Source organism: Tachypleus tridentatus, chromosome 10 (assembly GCF_004210375.1).
Source record: "Tachypleus tridentatus isolate NWPU-2018 chromosome 10, ASM421037v1, whole genome shotgun sequence".
Classification (NCBI taxonomy): Eukaryota; Metazoa; Arthropoda; class Merostomata; order Xiphosura; family Limulidae; genus Tachypleus; species Tachypleus tridentatus.
Genome location: NC_134834.1, coordinates 127525512 through 127547476, shown reverse-complemented (window position 1 = coordinate 127547476; position 21965 = coordinate 127525512). Strand labels below are relative to the sequence as shown.

The 21965-nt window shown below is 36.1% G+C and overlaps 2 protein-coding genes across 2 annotated transcripts in view; one reads left to right on the top strand and one right to left on the bottom strand.

Annotated features, from left to right (window-relative positions):
• Positions 1-4196, bottom strand: part of LOC143228494 (uncharacterized) — a 35927-nt gene extending 31731 nt beyond the window's left edge. Inside the window, exon 1 of the mRNA XM_076459745.1 lies at positions 4062-4196. Coding sequence (XP_076315860.1) covers positions 4062-4196 — 135 coding nt within the window. The remainder of the gene's footprint in view (positions 1-4061) is intronic.
• On the top strand, positions 3407-21247 carry LOC143228493 (uncharacterized). The gene is made up of 2 exons (XM_076459744.1): positions 3407-5059; positions 21077-21247. The coding sequence occupies exons 1-2, from the start codon at positions 4370-4372 to the stop codon at positions 21245-21247; spliced, it is 861 nt and encodes a 286-aa protein (XP_076315859.1). The 5' UTR covers positions 3407-4369.
• The last annotated feature ends 718 nt before the right edge of the window (positions 21248-21965 follow it).

The window sequence follows — 21965 nt, the reverse complement described above, 5'->3', positions numbered from 1 at the left end:
TAACTTGTGATATTCTAGGTTGGATCTTATCTTGTTGAGGTAACAAGTGACTAACTTGTGATATTCTAGGTTGGATCTTATCTTGTTGAGGTAACAAGTGACTAACTTGTGATATTCTAGGTTGGATCTTATCTTGTTGAGGTAACAAGTGACTAACTTGTGATATTCTAGGTTGGATCTTATCTTGTTGAGGTAACAAGTGACTAACTTGTGATATTCTAGGTTGGATCTTATCTTGTTGAGGTAACAAGTGACTAACTTGTGATATTCTAGGTTGGATCTTATCTTGTTGAGGTAACAAGTGACTAACTTGTGATATTCTAGGTTGGATCTTATCTTGTTGAGGTAACAAGTGACTAACTTGTGATATTCTAGGTTGGATCTTATCTTGTTGAGGTAACAAGTGACTAACTTGTGATATTCTAGGTTGGATCTTATCTTGTTGAGGTAACAAGTGACTAACTTGTGATATTCTAGGTTGGATCTTATCTTGTTGAGGTAACAAGTGACTAACTTGTGATATTCTAGGTTGGATCTTATCTTGTTGAGGTAACAAGTGACTAACTTGTGATATTCTAGGTTGGATCTTATCTTGTTGAGGTAACAAGTGACTAACTTGTGATATTCTAGGTTGGATCTTATCTTGTTGAGGTAACAAGTGACTAACTTGTGATATTCTAGGTTGGATCTTATCTTGTTGAGGTAACAAGTGACTAACTTGTGATATTCTAGGTTGGATCTTATCTTGTTGAGGTAACAAGTGACTAACTTGTGATATTCTAGGTTGGATCTTATCTTGTTGAGGTAACAAGTGACTAACTTGTGATATTCTAGGTTGGATCTTATCTTGTTGAGGTAACAAGTGACTAACTTGTGATATTCTAGGTTGGATCTTATCTTGTTGAGGTAACAAGTGACTTTATGTTCTGTTGTGCACAAATCACACCGAAGCAGTGAAACTTGTCCTTTTCTTTCAATGGTCTGTTTCAATTCATCGTCAGAGTTTTCTTCTTTGAAATCAGACTTACACCAATGTCGGACATTTTTCTCATTATTTTCAAAGTTTTCATCACGAATTTCACTGTTATGCGATTATTTAAGATGGTCATTGCAATGTGACGATTCGAAACTTTGAAATTTCTCATGTTAGTCTGTGTGCAAACCCGGGTGCAGCGGAAGCAACACGCATTTGAAGTCGATTTAATACCATAAAAACTTACGATGCGATAAAAACGATGTTAGTGATACGTCACTTGTGTGAGAGTGACGTTCGTTTAGACTTCATCACACGTAACGATTTTTCAAAGGGTCTTCTGACTTACAAGATATTTTGTTGTCCAGCTGGAGGGAGACATTCTTTTTGCAACACCTCTTTTCTTGGACCTCAAAGTCAGTGTTACCTTAAAATAAATGATCAGTGATGTTTTCTCTTGGATCTCACTTCCAACGCTGTTTGCACAAGCTGAGTAATTTATTATATTTACACACGCAAGGAGTGTTGTGTACACAAACAAGGAAATTTTACATTATGATAAGGGTAAACCAGTGATTTATAGTAGCTATGTAATGTAATAGGTAAGATAAGTAAACACTATTCTTTATAGACGCTTGTAATTTAGTGAGAACTCAATAACTAATATTTTAAATTTAATTTTTTTGTATGGCATAGATACACCAGTAAACAATATTATGTACTTATGTTCCATAACACAGATAGAATCTAACTACATAATATTGTTTACTGGTGTATCTATGATATAAAACATAACTACATAATATTGTTTACTGGTGTATCTATGCTGTACAACATTAGTACACAATATTGTTTACTGGTGTATCTATGCTGTACAATGTATCTACTTATGTTGTATAACAAAGATACATCAGTAAACAATATTACATAGTTATGTTGTATAACAAAGATACATCAGTAAACAATATTAGATAGTTATGTTGTATAACATAGATACATCAGTAAACAATATTACATAGTTATGTTGTATAACATAGATATACCACTAAACAACATTATGTAGTTATGTTGTATAACATAGATATACCACTAAACAACATTATGTAGTTATGTTGCATCACAGAGGTACAGCAGTAAACAATGTATCCACTTATGCTGTATAACAAAGATACACTAGTAAACAATATTATGTAATTATGTTGTATAACATAGATAGACTAGTAAATTATGTTGTGTAGTTATGTTCTATCACATAGAAACACCAGTAAACAATATTATACAGTTATGTTGTATAAAATAGCAACACCAGTAATTAATATTATGTAGTTAGGTTGTATAACCTAGATACACCTGTAAACAATATTATATACATGTAGTTATGTCATATAACATAGTTACACCAGTAAGCAGTATTATGTAGTTATGTTCTATAACATAGATACACCAGTAAACAATATTATGTAATTTTGTTGTATAACATAGATACACGAATAAACAATATTACGTAATTATGTTGTAAAACATAGATGCATCATTAAACAATATTATGTAGTTATGTCATACAACATAGATACACCAGTAAACAATGTTCTGTTGTTAGGTTGTATATGAAAGACAAACAAGTAAAAATGTTCTGTAGTAAGGTTGTATATGAGAGAGACATAAGTAAGCGACGTTCTATAGTCAGTTTTGTATATGACAGACACACCAGTAAACAATGTTCTGTAGTTAGCTTGTATATGACAGCACACCACTAAGCTATGTTCTATAGTTGGGTTGTATGTGACAGACACGTCAGTAAATAATATTCTGTAGTTCGGTTCTATATAACATGCACATTTAGTAAACAGTATTCTATAGTTAGGTTGTATATGACAGCACACCAGTAAGCTATGTTCTGTAGTTAGTTTGTATATGACAGACATACCAGTAAACAATGTTCTGTAATCGTGTTGTTTAACGTGGTAATAAATTGCTAAATTTCTTTAAACACTAGACAATGTTAAGGAGTTTTATTTCTTGTTGTGTTCTTTAAGTGTTATGTATAGAGCTCTATATTGGGCGATCTATCTTTGATATGAACATCAAGGGTATTGAATCGCGATGTTTCAAGCTATAGGCCTTCACATTTACCTCTGAACTACTAGGGGACAATTCATAGGACCATTTTTCATGAAAAACGCTATTGTTAGGCTACTTTATGTTTGTAAGAGTTTATATGACTAGGGAGAAATTAAGATTATATAATTTAAGTTAGGTTAAAGTTTGTCCCAGGAGCAGCTGGTATTTTAGTGTGAGGGTAGGAACTTTACGTAAAGCTCCCTCCCTAACAATGTGCTGGCTGGCCACTTGAAACTCTCTGATTTGTCGATGCTGACAAAGTGAACAGTTCCGGTGTTGGGTGATTCTGCTCAGATGCGCGTGTCGGAGGCGTGCACGTGTACTTTCGTCCCGAGGGTCTCCCTAGACCAGTGGGGCCATTGTCAACACTTCTACGGACAAAGAAAAACGCTGTAGGGGGCCGTTGGCGGCGAAGTTGCGCTTGGCTTCTCTCAGTCTATACTTCTTCCTGTGACCCTGCACCGTTTTAAATAGGGCGGGAAAGGGACTGCGCGCGCAGTGAGCAATCCGTTACACAGCCAGATAGTGTAAAGAGGCTGTGACCTCAGTAACCGCATATTAGAGGTAAAAGTTTTTCAAAAGAACTATCCTAGCCATACTGGAGGGGGACACACGCACACGGTCCGTAAACCACGTGATACTAGACTTGGGTAACTAGTAATCTCTCTGGTTTAATCTCACTTCATGTGACCTTCTCCCTCATTCGAGCATAGAACCTCTTGTCTAAGAACAACAGGGCACAGAAGAGCAAATGGGCCATCTGCTCTGACACAACAGACATGTGCTGCGCTTTTCTCTGTTTGCAACGTAGGGATCAGGGTTCGTAGCAGGTTCAGTCTGCTGAACGTCTCATATTGTGCACCTGCCCAGGTTTTCACTTTGCTCAGTGTGATAGGAAACTACACGCTAGTGTACATAAATCGAATAAGTCGTTTCGTGCAGCCAGCCTATCAGCTAAAACAGTCACGAGGAGCGCTTCCTCCCGTCTTGTTAGTGGAAGGTGGGGTCGTAGGTTGCTGGAGATAGCGTTATCAGCAGGCATCACTTCGTCGACCTCTCTCCTGGGCTCGGCAGAGGCGACGGATACGCGTCGTGCTGACATCCGGCCGACTGTTCCCGCCACTTCCTCCACGCAGCGGTAGTAACTACAGCAACGCCACCTGAAACCTCTATCACTGTAGCCATTCTGTTGTGTGATCCATTTTACTGACACTGGTCGTCGTACGGAAAGGCAGGCGTTTGTTTAATCGTTACTTATCATCAGGACAGCACGTGATGTCGGCGGCGGTGATGCCCCGGGGTATGGGATCGAGGGTCATCACTGGCGTCACCGAGGCAAAGAACAGACAGACGCGCACTACTGACCGTGGTTGCCAGTCTTCGTATATCGGTTCTGAAGAACTTGGCACCCCACTAATCACACCTGCCACTGTCGAGGAAGACAAACGACCGTCCAGTGAGGAAGGGGAACAAATGAATAGCGATTGCAGCCCGTGCCAGGTAGAGGACAATTCGAGCGAAACGTTTTCCTCCTCTTACCACGTTAATCGCCCTACTGAGGGGATGAAGACAGCCAGCATCGTGCCAAAAGGCTCTGTTGAATGTCCACAGTCTGAGTCGGAGATGTCAAGCAGTTGTTACCCAGATATGGCGGTTTATGGGGAATACTTGAAGCCTTTATACCAGGACGGTGATGTCGTATTGGAAGTGGAATGTGGTGGAAACAATGGTCTGCTTTATCTATCCAAGTTATGCCAGGGATCCAAAGGACCATGCATCTTCTTTCGGGACATATGGTTGACTCCAAATGAATTCCAGTACGTGAGTGGGCGAGAAACGGCCAAGGACTGGAAGAGGAGTATCCGACACCACGGGAAGAGTATGAAACTGTTATTGTCCAAGGGAATCTTAGCCGTCCACCCTCCAGATTGTGACTGTAGAGGGTGTAGAATCAGTTCGCCGGTGGTAAGTAGTTCATTTTCTTTCTAACTTCTGAAGCGACTACTGATAATAACCGAACAGAGATACGTACACTCAAGGTTACTTATCATCTGATTCTCTGGATTCACAACCCTTATTCTTTTTTTAAGTGTTTGGTTGCACTAAGAAAATGAAATGTGTGAATTGGGTGTGGTCCAACTAACACGCCCTTATTGTTAACTAAGTATGAATCACATACCTAAACGGTGTAAATTTAGAACAAATAATCAAAATTCTTAAAAACATGTACGTTTATAGTTAACCGTAGTATATAGAGTATGACTTTTCAAAATACGATCCCAGTCGCACCAAACATTCTCGCCCTTTCAGCCGTGGATGCGTTATAAAGTGACGGTCAATCCCACTATTCGTTGGTAAAAGAGTAGCCTAAGAGTTGGCGGTGGGTGGTGATGACTAGCTGGCTCCCCTCTAGTCTTACACTGCTAAATTAGAGACGGCTAGCGCAGATAGCCCTCAAGTAGCTTTTCGCGAAATTCAAAACAAACTCGAAATAAGATTTAATATTTCAAAAATCTATTGTGGGTGTAAAAGTCACTTTTGTTGTGACGAATGGTGTGAATTCACTTTTTTGGGTGTAGTTCCTGTATCAGTAGGTAATACCCAATAATATATGAAATCGTTTATTGTTTAGAGTGCATTGGTCACATCACAAGAAACACTGAGATATGGTTAGTTCTGTTGTTCGTTACTGTTTCGTCAAGTGTTTCACACACCTTCTGTTCTCGAGCCATTTGATTTGTTCTTTATCTCTCGGGTGCCACGAACCAAAGATTTAAAATTACAAAAAATAACTGTTGCAACATATTATTCGTGACTCAGAGTTACGGTTTGTTTGTTTTTGAATTTGTGACAGGGATTCGAACTCATGATTACGAGTCGAGCATCTAAACCACCTGGCCATGCTGTGCCCATAGTTACAGATAGTATAATTTATTCAAGAACCAAATATATTAGAAAGATTACTTATTTTATCAGAAATTTCTAGTATGTGTATATCATATATTGGGCGTCATTTTAACGTCACCAGTGTATATCTTATATTGGGTGTCATTTTAACCTCACTACTGTGTATCTTATATTAGGCGTCATTGTAACCTCATTGGATATCGTACACTTATTAAGGTAAATTTCATTAATATATTGAGTTATTATTTATCCATAATTAAACAGTTAAAGTAAGTGAACTGTTTATAAGGGTGTAACACTGTTTCATTTGTATTCTATAATGTGTAGTCTACTAAGTGTTCTACAGTAATGAAGAAAGATATATCCATTGATAAGTAAGAGTAGGAATATAACACTAAAAATGTGGATACCATTGATATCCATCTACGTCCATGTAACTAACTTATTATTTTAAAAGCTATAGACAATCCGTTGTGAGTATCAGTTAAACAATGAACGTATACATTTCTCTCTTGAGAAACAACATATACAAGATGTACCAGGGACAATGTGTGTAAAATGTATACACCTTCGTCACCATTTACTGATATTCTCTCAATCTGTAGGATATCGATATCTCCTGACGAAGGTGTAATAGCGAAATATTGAGCTAATAAAGTGACAGTTTTAGAGTACCCCGCTGGTACAGTCTTCGGATTTGCAACGCTAAAATAAGCGGTTCAATTCCCGTCGGTGAACTTAGCAGATAACCTGCTGTGAGTTTGCTATAAGAAAACACCACCCTCTACAGTTTTGGAGACATTGGTGGTGATTTTATTTACGTTTATAGCAATATATTTTATGATAATATTTTATATTACGCCCCCTCAGTATTTTTTATTGTTTAATATTCAATTTAATGACAGTTAATCAGTTTTATAATGACACTACCTTTATCTGAATATTTTTATAAATAGATTATTGTTATTCGAATGATTTTCATATTTATTATTTCACCATCATGCTGTAAGGTGACGCGGCGTCTAATGGATTCCTTTATAGAAGATAATGGATTAGTTGCTTAATTTACCATGCATGGCATGGATGACCTGGTGGCTAGAGTGCTCCAGTTGTAATCTGCAGGTCGGAGACTCATATCTCATCACCAAACATGTTTGACCCCTTCAGCCATGTAGGCATTATAAGGTGATGGTCAATTCGACCACTTGCTGGTAAGAAATGATCCCAAAGGTGGTAGGTGGTGTTGTAGAGCTACTTTACTTCTAATCTAACACTTCAAAGTTAGGGACGGCTTGTGCAGATAGCCTTCAAGTATGTAGCCTTGCGTGCAAATCAGCCCAAGTAAGTAAACAAAGTTAATTCACCTGAATATAATTCAGCCGTGTAAAAAATAACACGCACACAACACATATTTTGTAAATCTGTTAACAGTTTTAATATGTAAGCTAGCTTAACAGCGAGTCCTAAAGTTACAGCAGCTGACCTTGTTCTTTGACTTCTCCCACAGCTCGAAAATGCTCCGTTTTCTTGGTCCTCGCGATGTCGACTTCTAACCTTTGCACCCCAAAATATATAATTTTTAGGATATTAGAAGAGGAAGTCATGGATTTATTCTTTATTTCACACCAAACTATAAGACACCCAAAATTGAGCCATGGATATATATCTCCAACTGTTTGTAATTAGTGCTAATTTATTAAGGTTTTACCATTATGGCATAATGTTAAAGTATTATCAAGTGATACAATACAATACAAAAGTTGTGTCAACGTGACATTTGTGCAGCCTCGTGTGAAAGAGAACATTTCTAATCTCCTACTTTATCAGCACTGATGTAAAATGATCCAAACCGACTATACATCCGTATCTAATGTATTGTGAGTTTATCTGTACAATGTATTCGTTAGAGGAATCGTAAAATTTAAAGAATTACAGACGACTTGCCAGCAACCATGAATGAAAGTTTGTAATTTATTCGGGACGACTACAATAAATCGATAGTTGGTGCATTTTAAAATGGCATGACGTATTAATGCCTTACATTACTAACAAGAATCGTGTTTAAACCACAGTGAACAAAGACGAAACGATTTTAAGTCAGGTGATTTCAATTTCATTAGGGCCAAGCCCACATTACCTAATTTATTTAGTTTGGTGACTCTTTCCCCTCAAATATGTAAACACGCAAGAAACATGACATGCGTAATGATACCATTTACTAGGCATTATAAGCTATCTTGAAATCCATCACGAAAAGGGATGTTATTGAAACCCAGCTTAATTCAAAGTCCACTCTGATTGCTTCTCTACCTTACTCACGTATCTTTATAATTCTAAATAAAGAACGTTATTGAATTAAGTTTTTGAATAATAAATGTTAAGTAAATGCTGTAAACCTTATATTTAAACTTTAAAATACAAACTTTTATTATTTGTATTCTATGTCACATTTCCCTTCTTCCTGCGGGTCGTAAAGTTTGTTTATTCTACAGTGTCGGGTCAAAAGATAAGAGGTCAAACGCGCCATTTGGTAGTATAACTGAACTTTAAGCTTGAGGCTGAAACAGACAACTATTTGACGGTGTGAAAGTGGTGTTAAAACCAATGCTGATTCCGTTTTCGTTCTATTTTGTTTTCCACAGCTGAACTGATCCAGATTCATACGCTTTATAAAGTAACTTCAAACCGTTTAACACTAAGAATGTTCCATGAAATAAAATAGTAAAGTCTAGGAAGTTACTTCTGACTTGCAAGGGAAAATTTGGTGTTATATTTTTGGTGGATATGATTAGTAAAGTTGCACATTATTGGACTTCATTACCGTTTACGTGTCACTGATAACGTTTTATCCAATAAAAAAATGCAACTTCTTCCAGTATCTTATATAACGACATTACTTGAAAAGCACATTACCACACGAAATTCGTGATAGATGCTACATGTTTGGTACTTTAATATTATGGCGTGTGTTATATATTTGGTTCTTTTATACTGTGATCTTTGTTATATATTTGGTTATTTTATACGTTGCTTTGTGTTATATATTTATTTATTTCATACGTTGCTTTGTGTTATATATTTAGTTATTTCATACGTTGCTTTGTGTTATATATTTAGTTATTTCATACGTTGCTCTGTGTTATATATTTAGCATACGTTGCTCTGTGTTATATATTTGGTTATTTTATACGTTGCTCTGTGTTATATGTTTGGTACTGTAATACTGTGATTTGTACTATACATATAATATAGATGTATGGTGGTTTTGTACTTTGATCTGTATTATACATTTGGCACTTCTGTATTGTGATGTGCATTATATATTTGGTACTGTTATACTTTGATCTGTTTATACATTTGGTAATTTTATACCGTGGTTTGTATTATATATGTATTACTGTTATACTTTTATCTATGTATATATTTGGTACTGTTACACTTTGATCTGTTTGTATATTTGGTACTCTTATACTGTGATAAGTGTTACATGTTTGGTCCTTCTATACGTGTCCGGTGCTTAGTCGTATAAATATTTGCTAAGCAGTAAAAATAAGAGTTTAGTTGTTATATATGGTTTTATATATGAATACATAAGTTACAAATATAAATAGATATATAAAAAAACTGTAGTTTTATCTGAAGTCAAAAGTTATCTTCCCATGTTTACTATCCCTACTCAATATGCATTTATATAGTTGAAAAGAAAGTATCGAACATGGTTATTATATACCTAATAAGGTTGAACTATCAGAGTAAGGTATAGTATTAGGAGTCGCCTTGACAGTACAGACTGTACCTCAATATAAGACATACTTTCTCTGTCGTACATAGCTTTTAAACCACATGCCAAAACATTATTATAAGTACCTTTAAAATCTTCAATAAATCCACAGACTTTCTATTTAGAACATATAAGATATAGATATAAAATATAAACTCTTCTCATACGTTTCTGACTGATGAAAATGTTGACAAACCAGTATTTGTATATGTCATTTTTTGTCACCACAATGTTCCAATAAAAGTCATGAGCATACAACTTTCTGTTTATGTTACTTCTCACACCCGTAGACAGTTCTTTAGAATACTGCAACTTTCTGTTTATGTTACATCTCACATCTGTAGACAGTTAATTAGAGCAATGTTCACTGCAGTAACAATATTTTTATATCTTGTTTATAGACTGTTTACATCCCTTTTTTATCTCCTGTAATCACTGTTTATCTCTGTTATATAAGACCACAAAAAGCTTAGTGCTTATGTCACTGTTAATGTTATACAAGATGCTATGATAATAGTAGGTACTTCATATTTGTCACTTGTATTTTATTGTATAATAACAGAAAATAGCTGTTGTTTATTTCACCTTTTGCGGTGCACTAGCTATTGTGAGATCAGCAGGTACTTAATGTTTCTGTCACCTTTCTTGGTTTACTAGCCACTGTGAGATCAGCAGGTGTCCAGTGTTTATGTCACCTTTCTTGGTATACTAGCCACTGTGAAATCATCAGATACCTAGCATTTATGTCATTTTTCAGGGTATACATGTTATTTTAGAACACGAACAGTAGATGCTTTTGAATTTACTGTTAAGCTATGGTAATGACAATGTCCATTCAGGGTGTTGGGAACTTTTCATTTCCTGTATACTGTGGTGATCACAGTGTCCATTCACGGTGTGGAACGTTTCATTTCCTGTATACTGTGGTGATTACAGTGTCCATTCAGGGTGTGGAACTTTTCATTTCCTGTGTACTGTGGTGATCACAGTGTCCATTCTAGGTAAGGAACTTTTCAGTTCCTATATACTGTAATGACAACGTTGTCCATTCAGAGTGTGGAACTTTTCATTTCCTGTATACTGTGGTAATCACAGTGTCCATTCACGGTGTGGAACGTTTCATTTCCTGTATACTGTGGTGATTACAGTGTCCATTCAGGGTGTGGAACGTTTCATTTCCTGTATACTGTGGTGATGACAGTGTCCATTCACGGTGTGGAACGTTTCATTTCCTGTATACTGTGGTGATGACAGTGTCCATTCAGGGTGTGCAACTTTTCATTTCTTATACTGTGGTGATCACAGTGTCCATTCTAGGTAAGGAACTTTTCATTTCCTATATACTGTAATGACAACGTTGTCCATTCAGAGTGTGGAACTTTTCATTTCCTGTATACTGTGGTGATCACAGTGTCCATTCACGGTGTGGAACGTTTCATTTCCTGTATACTGTGGTGATTACAGTGTCCATTCTGGGTATGGAACTTTTCCTATAGAATGTTTTGTAAACACCATACTTATAATACATATAATTTATTATCTATGTTGGGGTATTAAAAAAACACGTTACTTTTCATACTTCACGAGTACTGATTAAAGACGAGTTTTTCGTTGTTTTTCATCTAAATGTATTACTTATGCAACCAGATATTCACTACAACTACTGTACTGTTTCGACCTCACAAGTCAACTCCAGAGGGTGCTTATTTCACATTTACATTTGATATTCTCAGGTAATATTCTTTTCGAATATGGAAGTAAGAAACTTAAACAGGAAGGTAGCCTTGAAGGCGACTCACTTTAAAACGTGACCATTAAATAGCTTGTTCTTTGTATCAAACACGTGTCTTGAAAATGTTTGTTATCGAAGTTTAAATAAAAAGATAAGTCAGATGACGTTCGCTGAAAATTTTGTCATGGATCATATGATTTTACAATGACTGAGAAAAATTAAATAGATCGTATGGTTTTCAAGGCTTTTAAGAAACACAATAGCAAGCCGCGCTATTTAATAAAGCCTGTGATATATTGGGAATTTTAAAAAAACTAACAAAAAACACGCTATGTTTATTGCGTATTGGTTTAACTGTCACTCCGAAGTAGCTTAGTGCATGGTTTTTTTTTTCAGTCCGAACCGAACTGGTTACGACACCAGATTGTTCGTAATTTTATTATTACTTTTGTTTTGTTTGTAAATCGTAAAAAAACACACAAAAACACCTGCTAAATGTGTCTTTATGACGTTTACGAAAGTCTTTAAGGCAGAGCCTGAGATGTTTAAACCAATAGTTCGGGTGTGCACTACACATGCATGGCCAAGCGCGTAAGGCGTGCGACTCCTAATCCGAGGGTCGCGGGTTCGCGCCCGCGTTGCGCTAAACATGCTTGCCCTCCCAGCCGTGGGGGTGTATAATGTTACGGTCAATCCCACTATTCGTTGGTAAAAGAGTAGCCCAAGAGTTGGCGGTGGGTGGTGATGACTAGCTGCCTTCCCTCTAGTCTTACACTGCTAAATTAGGGACGGCTAGCACAGATAGCCCTCGAGTAGCTTTGTGCGAAATTCCAAAAACAACAATGCACTACACATCACGTTTTTACGTATAGCAAGGATTACGGATACTTTATTACAATTAGCCAGTTGGTGCCCGGTCAACAATAAATACATATAAACTACAGAGGTTTGATTTTTATCTTTTTATACGTTCTTTAACATATTAAGACTTTGTAAGTGTGCTAATAACTCAAAGAAATAAAGCAAATATGAATAGTTTGGTTTGAATTTCGCGCAAAGCTACACGAGGGCTATCTGCGCTAGCTGTCCCTAATTTAGAAGTGTAAGACTAGAGGGAAGGCTACTATTTTACCAACGAATAGTGGGATTGACCGTCACATTATAACACCCCCATGGCTGAAAGGGTGAGCATGTTTGGTGCGACGGGGATTCCAACCGCGACCCTCAGATTACGGGCCAAAGATGGATATTGCAAAATAAAAGTGAAACCACGAACAACTCTCTCGAGGGCTTATAACTTTAAAATTTTGAGTTCGACTCTTGTGATAGGCTTAGCGCAGATAGCCTATATGATATATAAGACTACAACCATAATATAGTTCTTTCAGAAGAATAAGTAATAATTATTTTATAAATAAACCAAATGCTAAGTATAAAAACATGAAACGTTTGCTAACTGATCTAATTCCAGTATACGAACCTTCAGTATTAATTTTAATACATGCGTAAATGTAATCCAGGTTTACTGCTGGAATCGTAGTTAAAACCTTGTCCTCTAGTCACAGTGACGTGACCTAATAGCGTTCTCTATATACACTAACAAAGCTACCAGTGTGCGAGGGTTTCCCGCCTTATCAGCACGCGAGACTCTCATTACTAGATTGGTCGGTAGGGGGTGGCAAGGTTTCTAAAGTTCCTCTCTCTTGAATTATGACAAATTGTACTTACATGTTTTACCTCGTTCTGTTACTGTGTGTAAAAGTTTGGTTAAGATGGCGTTGGTAATATTTATGATGATAAGAAACCCACTTAAAGTAAAAATGTATCTTAAGACAGCTGATATGGGTATTAAAACTTTTATTAAAATAGAGAACAACGTTTTTGGCAGTGTCTTTCTAGATACGGAGGTATCTATAAAAAAGACGTATTTTTAAGAAAAAAAGTCATATTACGTACACAGAAGCAGCTTGTGGTTTTATAATAATATGCTTGGAATGGCTCTGCCCTCCACTTCTGTTTTATTATTTCCTTGCCTATTGTTCTTTTCAAGGTTAACTGCACCTTTGTGAGTAGGTGACGTCACCGAAGTGTAATTATATTAACGAATGAGGTCGTGGGGTTCTTTAAGTTTCTAATCCAATCGGGAATTTTGTTCTTTTCTTCTCTTCTCTTCTGTACAGGAAATGTTGGCTGGTGTTTTACTGTTTCTAACAGAAGCAATAACGAGTGTTATTTTGTTGCTCTGTTTGTTAGTCCTTCATTCATGCATCCCCTCAGGGGCTCAGCGGCAACTCTGAAGGCTAAAAACGCTAAAGATTGGGTCTTGATACTCGACGTCGGCACACTACAGATAGCCTATTGCGTAGCCTTGCGCAGACGTTTAATTCACGCATCAAAGGCCATGCTGTGTAGTGAAGATGAGTCATCCATTGTTGCTGATGTCCCTGGTCATTCCTGTGTTAACAAAGTGTTAGTGCCATGGCTGAACCAGAGTTACGGTGGTTTGCGCTCTGGATTGAGTTGAGGTTCAGTGGCTATCATCCCGTACCCGCAAAAAAAAAAAACACAAAAAAACAACAAAGAATAGAATAATAGTTACGTTCCGCATCTCAGGGCCATGTGTGCGTTATAAGAGTAATTGAGAACTCTCGCTATTTGATAAGAATCCAATAGCTGGCGGTTTTCGGTGATGAAAAAGTTCCTTTAATCTATTTTATACTTTAGAAGTTAAGAGATGATTACCGCGAATATCGCTTATGTTGTTTTTCGTGAACATCCAAAAAATCAACAACAAAAAACTCTTGTCATGAATATTTCGAGAATTTAGTTAAGTGTTTAATAACCTGATTAAGTAAAACTTGCAGAGTTTCTCTGCAATACAAGTTATGTGCGTTTATGGAAATTATTAGTAAAGAAATTAAATTTATTTATGTAGTACAGTGGGTCACATGATTGGTTGGTTTGCATGTTCTTGGTCAGCTGTTGTGTTGTTAGTTGTAAAATCTTAAATCGCTTCACAAAGGTCATGTATTGCTGCGAAAATTCATCCGACATGACCTTTGGCCACCTGCTGGGACAGCGATAAGTCTACTGGTTTACAACATTAAAATCAGGGGTTCAATTCCATTCGGTGGACATAGCAGATAACACGATGTGTCTCTGCTGTAAGAGCACACACACATAACATTTGTGGACTTTTACTTATTGATTCTGCCAAAGCAGTGATATTATTTCTTTTGAACTTAGTAAGCAACACGACGTTATAGAATCCAATGTTTCTATCGGTTTTTCACAGTAGTTTGTGTGGATCGAATATTTGGTACGTAGGTGTTGTTGGTCTGTTTTTTATGTTTGGTATCACCGCTTATTTGTTGCATCATTTTTATAACGCACTGTAGCAGTTTTCACAGTGAAATTTATGTTTGAAAAGTTTGAATACGAGTATTTTTCTGCAAAATGTTCGAATTTTCCTCCTATCGCACACAGATCCAAAATATTTGGCTTACTATTGTTGTTGCTTTGGAACGACACCTCTGGTTTTCTTTCTTTCTGGGTTTAGACTTAATAGGCAAATATTAAATGTAACTTTGTTATCTGTCTTTATTTGTTTGCTGTTCCTTCTGTTGTACAGTTGTCCATAAAATATCACCATTTTTAGAACTAATACAAAATAATCAATGAACTAAGCTGCCAATATCCGAAAACATAAAAAAGTTTCTTAAGTATTAAGAAAGTTCAAGAACCACTTTCTTCCATTTGAACGTACATAACACGCTTCGTTAGGGTTAGTCCTTTAAAGGAGCAGTTACATCCAGCTCTATGTATATAACACGCTTTTTTAGGGTTAGCAGGACCTTAAAAAGACTAGTTTCGTTCGTTTAAACGTACGTAATATACTTGGTTAGGGTTGGTAGTGCGTTAAAGGAGCAGTTTCATTCGTCTTTGTGTATATAACGCACTTTGTTAGGGTTAGCAATAAAGAATAGTTTCGTCCGCCTAAACGTACAGAACACACTTTGTTAGGGTTAGCAGTGCTTTAAAGGAGCAGTTTCGTCCGTATTTATGTGTGTAACACACTTTGTTGGGATCAGCAGGACTCTAAAGAAGAAAATCATTGTTCTTAACCTACATAACACGATGAATATCATTTTCCTGACGTCAGTAATCTAACCTTAGCCTCCTGACAATAAACACAACAGAATCAACTAAAGGATATCTATTCGTCATGTATTCCAGACACTGTATATACATATATATATATATATATGTCGTGTGTGTATGTTATATATACACTGTTGGAGAAGTTAACTCGTCAAATTAATAATGACCCCGAATTGCCCAGCGGTATGTCTGCGGACTTACAACGCTAGAATCCGGATTTCGATACCGTGATGAGCAGAGCAAAGATAGCCCATTGTGTTGCTTTGCGCTTAACTTTAAATAATCAAGCAAGCACATTAGTAAGGAGAAGACGGATAATATTTTCTCAGAGAGGTACTATATTTGAAAATGGGTCACGGTTAGTGAGTCTGGAAGATGGGTTTGTTTATGTTTCCTTTTTTAAAAGTGTTCATTTCATTTAATGAACAACATATAGAAAGTCACGAACACTTCAAGTGAAAGATGCAGAGGCCCGAACAGAGAGTTTTCAATATAACAATAATAAGGAATTAACAATAAGATAATCACGTCAGTCAACAACAATAGTACAACACTGTTTCACAGAGAAGTGATTGTTGTGGGGAGTGCATGTTTATTCTTCCTTGTAATATTATTTGTTCTATCAGATTACAAATATATATAAACAGGGATCGTATGGAAAAGTCATAACAAATAAAAAACAGGTTTTTATTGGTTTAAATAGGAAACAACTTTTCTGCAAGCCTCCCCCCCCCAAATGGCAGAGCAGTATGTGTGCTGACTTACAACGCTAACCCATTTTGTTTTTTTTTTGTGCTTAGTTACAAACAAGGTACTGTTGTAGACGTTACATTCGCATAATCGATGTATGTTACTAAAAAAAACCCTTGGCAAAGGAAAGCGGTTTTAGTTTTGGTTTTGTCACTCTATATCTCTTTTTACCTGTAACTATGTGTAAAAAATGGTAGTCTAACGATCTGCGCATGCGCAGTTACTAACAGTGAAATGGACGATAATCGACATAAATAGGTCAAAGGGTGAAATCGGTATTGATCCCGTGGAATCGATTACTCTATATGGAGTGGGGACTGACAAAGGAAAAACACAGTGTCCGCCAGGTGCTCGGTACGTTTGAAGATAACGGAAAATATATTCGCGAAAATTGTCCTTTGCTCTCTGTAAAATGCATTATTTAAGCGTAAAATAAGTTTGATGTTTTTGCTTGTGTTAACAAAATTGGTGTTGCTACACCACCATTCGCCCATCTTTCTATACTTTTGAAAATGTTTCATCGTCTATAAATTTCTCCAAACTTTTATTTTAATATAAAAATGTATTTATTTGTGTAGTTTTAGTTTTACTTGCATCTTTCTTGTAACTGTTCGAAGGGAAATGACGTCATAAAATATTCCAAACATTTAAGTTTGGATTGAGCGATATTTTACCAGCAACAAAACATTATGTCTTTCATAAAGCGTTTTTTGTTAAAATAAAATATAGTTAGGTTGTTTTTGCCTTACATTTTTCAACAGAAACCCTTTCTTAAATCATTATTAACTTTGACTTATACTTGCATTAAATCTCTGACTGTACGTGCAGAAACACGTTTTGTTAGGGTTAGCACTCGATGAGGAAGATATGTATATTATAAGGATTTTCGTTTGTTTCTTTTTTAAAGTTCGACACAAAACTACACAATGAGCTAGATGTGCTCTGCCCATCATGGGTATCGAAACTCGGTTTCTAGTGTTTTAAGTCCGCAGATACCCCTCTGGGGCATTGGGGAGGTAATGAGGACTTATATGGAGTTCTGTTAATAGATGAAAGATAATCATTTATGGCTTGAGAATTATAACTTAAGTATAAATATTTTGGTTTGATAAAATGTGGACTTCAAAGAATAATTTGAATTCTAGAATTTGCAAGTAAATCAGCATTAGATCTGGTTAAATAGATACACGGGTAGATGTTTTTTCATACTTTTTACCAAAACAACCAAACCAGTTTTGACAAGTGTGACACCAAACATTAATTGTTTGGATTTAAGCACAAAGCTACATAATAGGCTATCTGTGCTCTGCCCACAACGGGTATCGAAACCCGGTTTTTAGCGGTGTGAGTCCGCAGACATTTCGCTGTGCCACTGGGGAGGGGCAGTAAATAATCTGTTTCTACAAAGAAATAAAAACGTTTTGCCCATTACATTATTTACGTGACAAATTTATCGCTATTATCCGTCACATCTATACATAATTATTACACATTATTACATGTTTTAATGGATAATGTTTAATGTAATGAATTCCTTTAAATATAATCAACATCTACAGAATTAACAATTATAACATGCTAGATTAACTTTGAATAATTTCGTTAAAACATTCAACCGATTATTTTGTAAGTATTAACCTTTAAACGGCGGCCATTATTAACTGATGCTGCTACATACAACATTCCCCATTCTCGCTGATTAAGGGTTAATCACGTAACTAACTACTATTTACTTAATACAGTATATTGTGTAATATTTATTTTTAAATATATACATATATATATATATATAATCTGAAGGGCGCGGGTTCGAATCCCCGTCGTACCAAAACATGCTTACCCTTTCAGCCGTGGGGGCGTCAAAATACGACGGTCAATCACACTATTCGTTGGTAAAAAAGTAGCCCAAGAATTGGCAGTGGGTGGTGATGACTAGCTGCTTTCCCTCTAGTCTTACGCTGCAAAATTAAGGACTGCTAGCGCAGATAGCTTGTGTAGCTTTTCGCGAAATTCAAAACAAACAAATCGACCATGTATGTTCTAGTTTATTTTATGTACTTGTTTTCCAGACACCAGACTTTAAACCAAGGAATTTTTCTTCATTAAACTTAAATACTGAATATGTTTCAAGTTCCTTTTTCTTATTTAAATAACATTAAATTGTGACTCCTGTCTAATATAATTATATTGTCAGCATAATGTAACAGAATAAGTCCTTTGATGATAGCTGTAACTAAATATTGACCTTAAGGAACGAACATTCGTTCTTAAATTATAAAGAAAAAGTTCTGTCGCTAGAATGAAAAACTTATTGGATCTCCTTGTCTTACATCTGTCTAAAAGCGAATACTTGAAGTTGAAACCAACCCATGATCTGCATAAATACTGATAATTTTTACATTGTTTCAACTGACTTTATAATACTCCAGCCAAAAACAAATTTTCTTAATATATATTTTTAAATAATTATTATTTATGTGATCAAAGGCTCTTTATATTTTGTAAATTTACAAAATATAAACGTTCGTTGTTTTGATTTGCGAGATTTGTTATATCACACATAGATACATCGATCTAGAACAGGCTGACTTCCACGAATCACTCGACCCATGACAGGTTCGATTCTGTTTGTGATGGGTTTAGCAAATACTTTATATTCATCACTTTAAAGTGACACCTGATGGTCAATGTTTTTAATTCTGTTAAATCTTTCTTTATTATCGCCTTTTTATTGCTACTTCTACAGCGTTCACCTGCCTTTAGAAATTTGTTAAAACTCTCTAGTTGAGAAATAACAGCCTCAGACCAAAATTTTTACTAACCACTCAACCGTTGTGTCTTCAATTCCTGGGGACTTTTACTAATGACTGGTAAGCGGAAATTATTTCTGTAAGCGTTAATGGAACATCTAGAGACCGTTTTACACGTTTTGGTAACCTCGGTAAACCTTCGAAGAAAGAGTGGTTACTTTTATTTACCGTGTCTTATTAATATAATGTCTTATAAAACTAAATAATCACATAATTTACTTCATTTAACTTCCGAGTTTATCTACCATTTTTATCCTTACACTGCTAAATTAGGGACGGCTATCGCAAATAGCCCTTGAGTAGCTTTGCGCGAAATTAAAAATAAACCAAACCAAACAACATACATTAGTATTAACAACGTTTCTTGGAGTTACAGATCCTGGTTTAATTTCAAACTGTTGATACTTAATACTCATGTCTGTTTCAGTTAGCTCCACCGCCCATGAATGGTCATAAAATCATACTTGAGACCACCAAGTATTCATGACCCAGAGATTCTATATTCTGGTGAAATACCTAAATTTTAATAGCCTCAAATACATCGTTTTCTAGAATTTTTTTCCTTGTAGTAGTTACTATGGCATGTTGTCTTCTAAGAGGATTTTCTTGAGAAAACTTGTTTTGTTTGTAAAGTTCAGTTTTGACGTGTTCTTGACTACTTTACTACTTAACCCTAAACCAGGGGGGTAAGACATTTAACTAAGTACTTAAAGTAACTTTGTGGATGCTAAACTTACGCCCCCCGCTAGTACAGTGGTAAGTTTATGGATTTACAACGCTAAAATCAGAGGCTCGATTCCCCCTCGGTGGGCTCAGTAGATAGCCCGATGTTGCTTTGCTATAAGAAAAACACAAATGTTAAATTTATATATGCAAGTTTTATATTGTTAAATAAATTAAAATAAAACAAAACTTACAGCCAGTTAGTATAAAAAAACCCCGCTGGGATAGCAGTAAGGCTTCGAATTTACAACGCTAAAATTAGAGGTTCGATTCCCATCGGTGGACACAGGATATAGCCTCGTGTGGCTTTCTATAAGTAATCACACACACACATCAGTTAGAATATTAATAAAGTAAAATACAACTTATAAACACATGTTGGTAAAAACTCACAACTGAATCAGTATCTGTAAGACCTCAAACAGAAAGATTTATAGATGTACAGATAGATAAATTTTATTTTATTTTCGATGTAAAGGTTATCTGTGCTAGCAGCCCCTAATTTTGAACTGATAGGTTATAGAGAAGGCAGTCAGTTAACATAACCAACCGCCAACTCTTGAGTTACTACAATAGTCGAATTGGGATTTCACCTAACTTTTATAACGTACCCTGACATTTTTGAGGTAATGTAACGTGAAATGTGGACGTTCTTATTCAAAGTACAGCACACTAACCATTAGCCACGCCTAACCAGAGAAAGCCAGATATTTATACATCTGTATATTTCAAATAAAAGAATCAACCAGAAAACAATCCCCCTGAAGAAACGCGCCAGAGAAAAGATCGAATAATACACTCGGCAACTCGGCGAAGGGAGTTTCTGAACAATATATTTCTAGCGTGGGTATGTTTCACGTTGACGTCAGAAACCAAAACAGTCTCTACGCCGCTAAAGTTAGAACCAAACTTACAACAGTTCCAACAGGCAAGAAACGTTCTCAGATAAGATCTCGAGCAACTTGTCTCCTACTGTGTTTGATACCTACTCAGACTACGTTAGGTGAAATGCTCACATAGTAGTAACGCAGCTTGTCGTACAGACTGGATCGCATCCTATTTATGGACAAACCTCAACCACACAATAAGCGACCAAATTAAAAATTTATTGTTTATAGAAGCTGATCGTAACCCCCTATATCATTATGATGCCACAACGTGTGCTTGACCAAAGTCAGTGCTGTCGAAACTCTCTGAATGATTTGGAAAGTTCCAACAGTTTACTCTTACCTCTACAGACCGGAAAATCAAGTAAATCTTCAACTTTTGATGACGAGAAACCTACTTGAAATAAAAATGTATCTCAGAACAGCTGGTATGGGTATTAACAGTTTGTTTGATAAGCAGAGAACAACTTTTCGATCTTCCTAAGTTATTTTCAGGTTAACAAAGACGTTGTTCTCTGCTTATTGATAAAAGTGTTAATACCTTTACCAGCCGTTCTGAAATACATAAACGATCTTCAACTGTCTATTTGCAGGTTAAGGAACAGTTATTAAACTGAGAACGAACTGTGTCCTTGTGTTAAATAAAACCTTCTGGCTGTAACCGTTTAAGTCATTCCAGTCCGTTGTATATTAGAACAATCTCATTTTTTCAAATGTATATACCGTGTTTACTCGCTTGTAAGACGGGGATTTTTCCTCGAGATTTCGGGCTCAAATTGGGGGGCCCGTCTTATAGGCGAGGTCTACAGACATAGAAAATAAATTTAGTTCACTCAGAACTGTGCAGATATTTCAGACAGTTAAAATAGGGAAGTGAGCTATCTTGTTATTATTAGATCTGTGATTGTGGAGAACACGGAGGAATGTGACCTCTACGATGATGGATTGTCCGAGGAGCAGTTTTATGAACTGTTTGGAGATAGCGACAACGAATAATTTGAAGGCTTTTGAATTTCATAACTTGCATACTGATTTGCTGTGTTCTATTAAAGTGCAGTTTGCGTAAACTCTTTTAATACTTTGAAGAAATGTGGTTTAAAAGTTAGCATAAACGTACTTT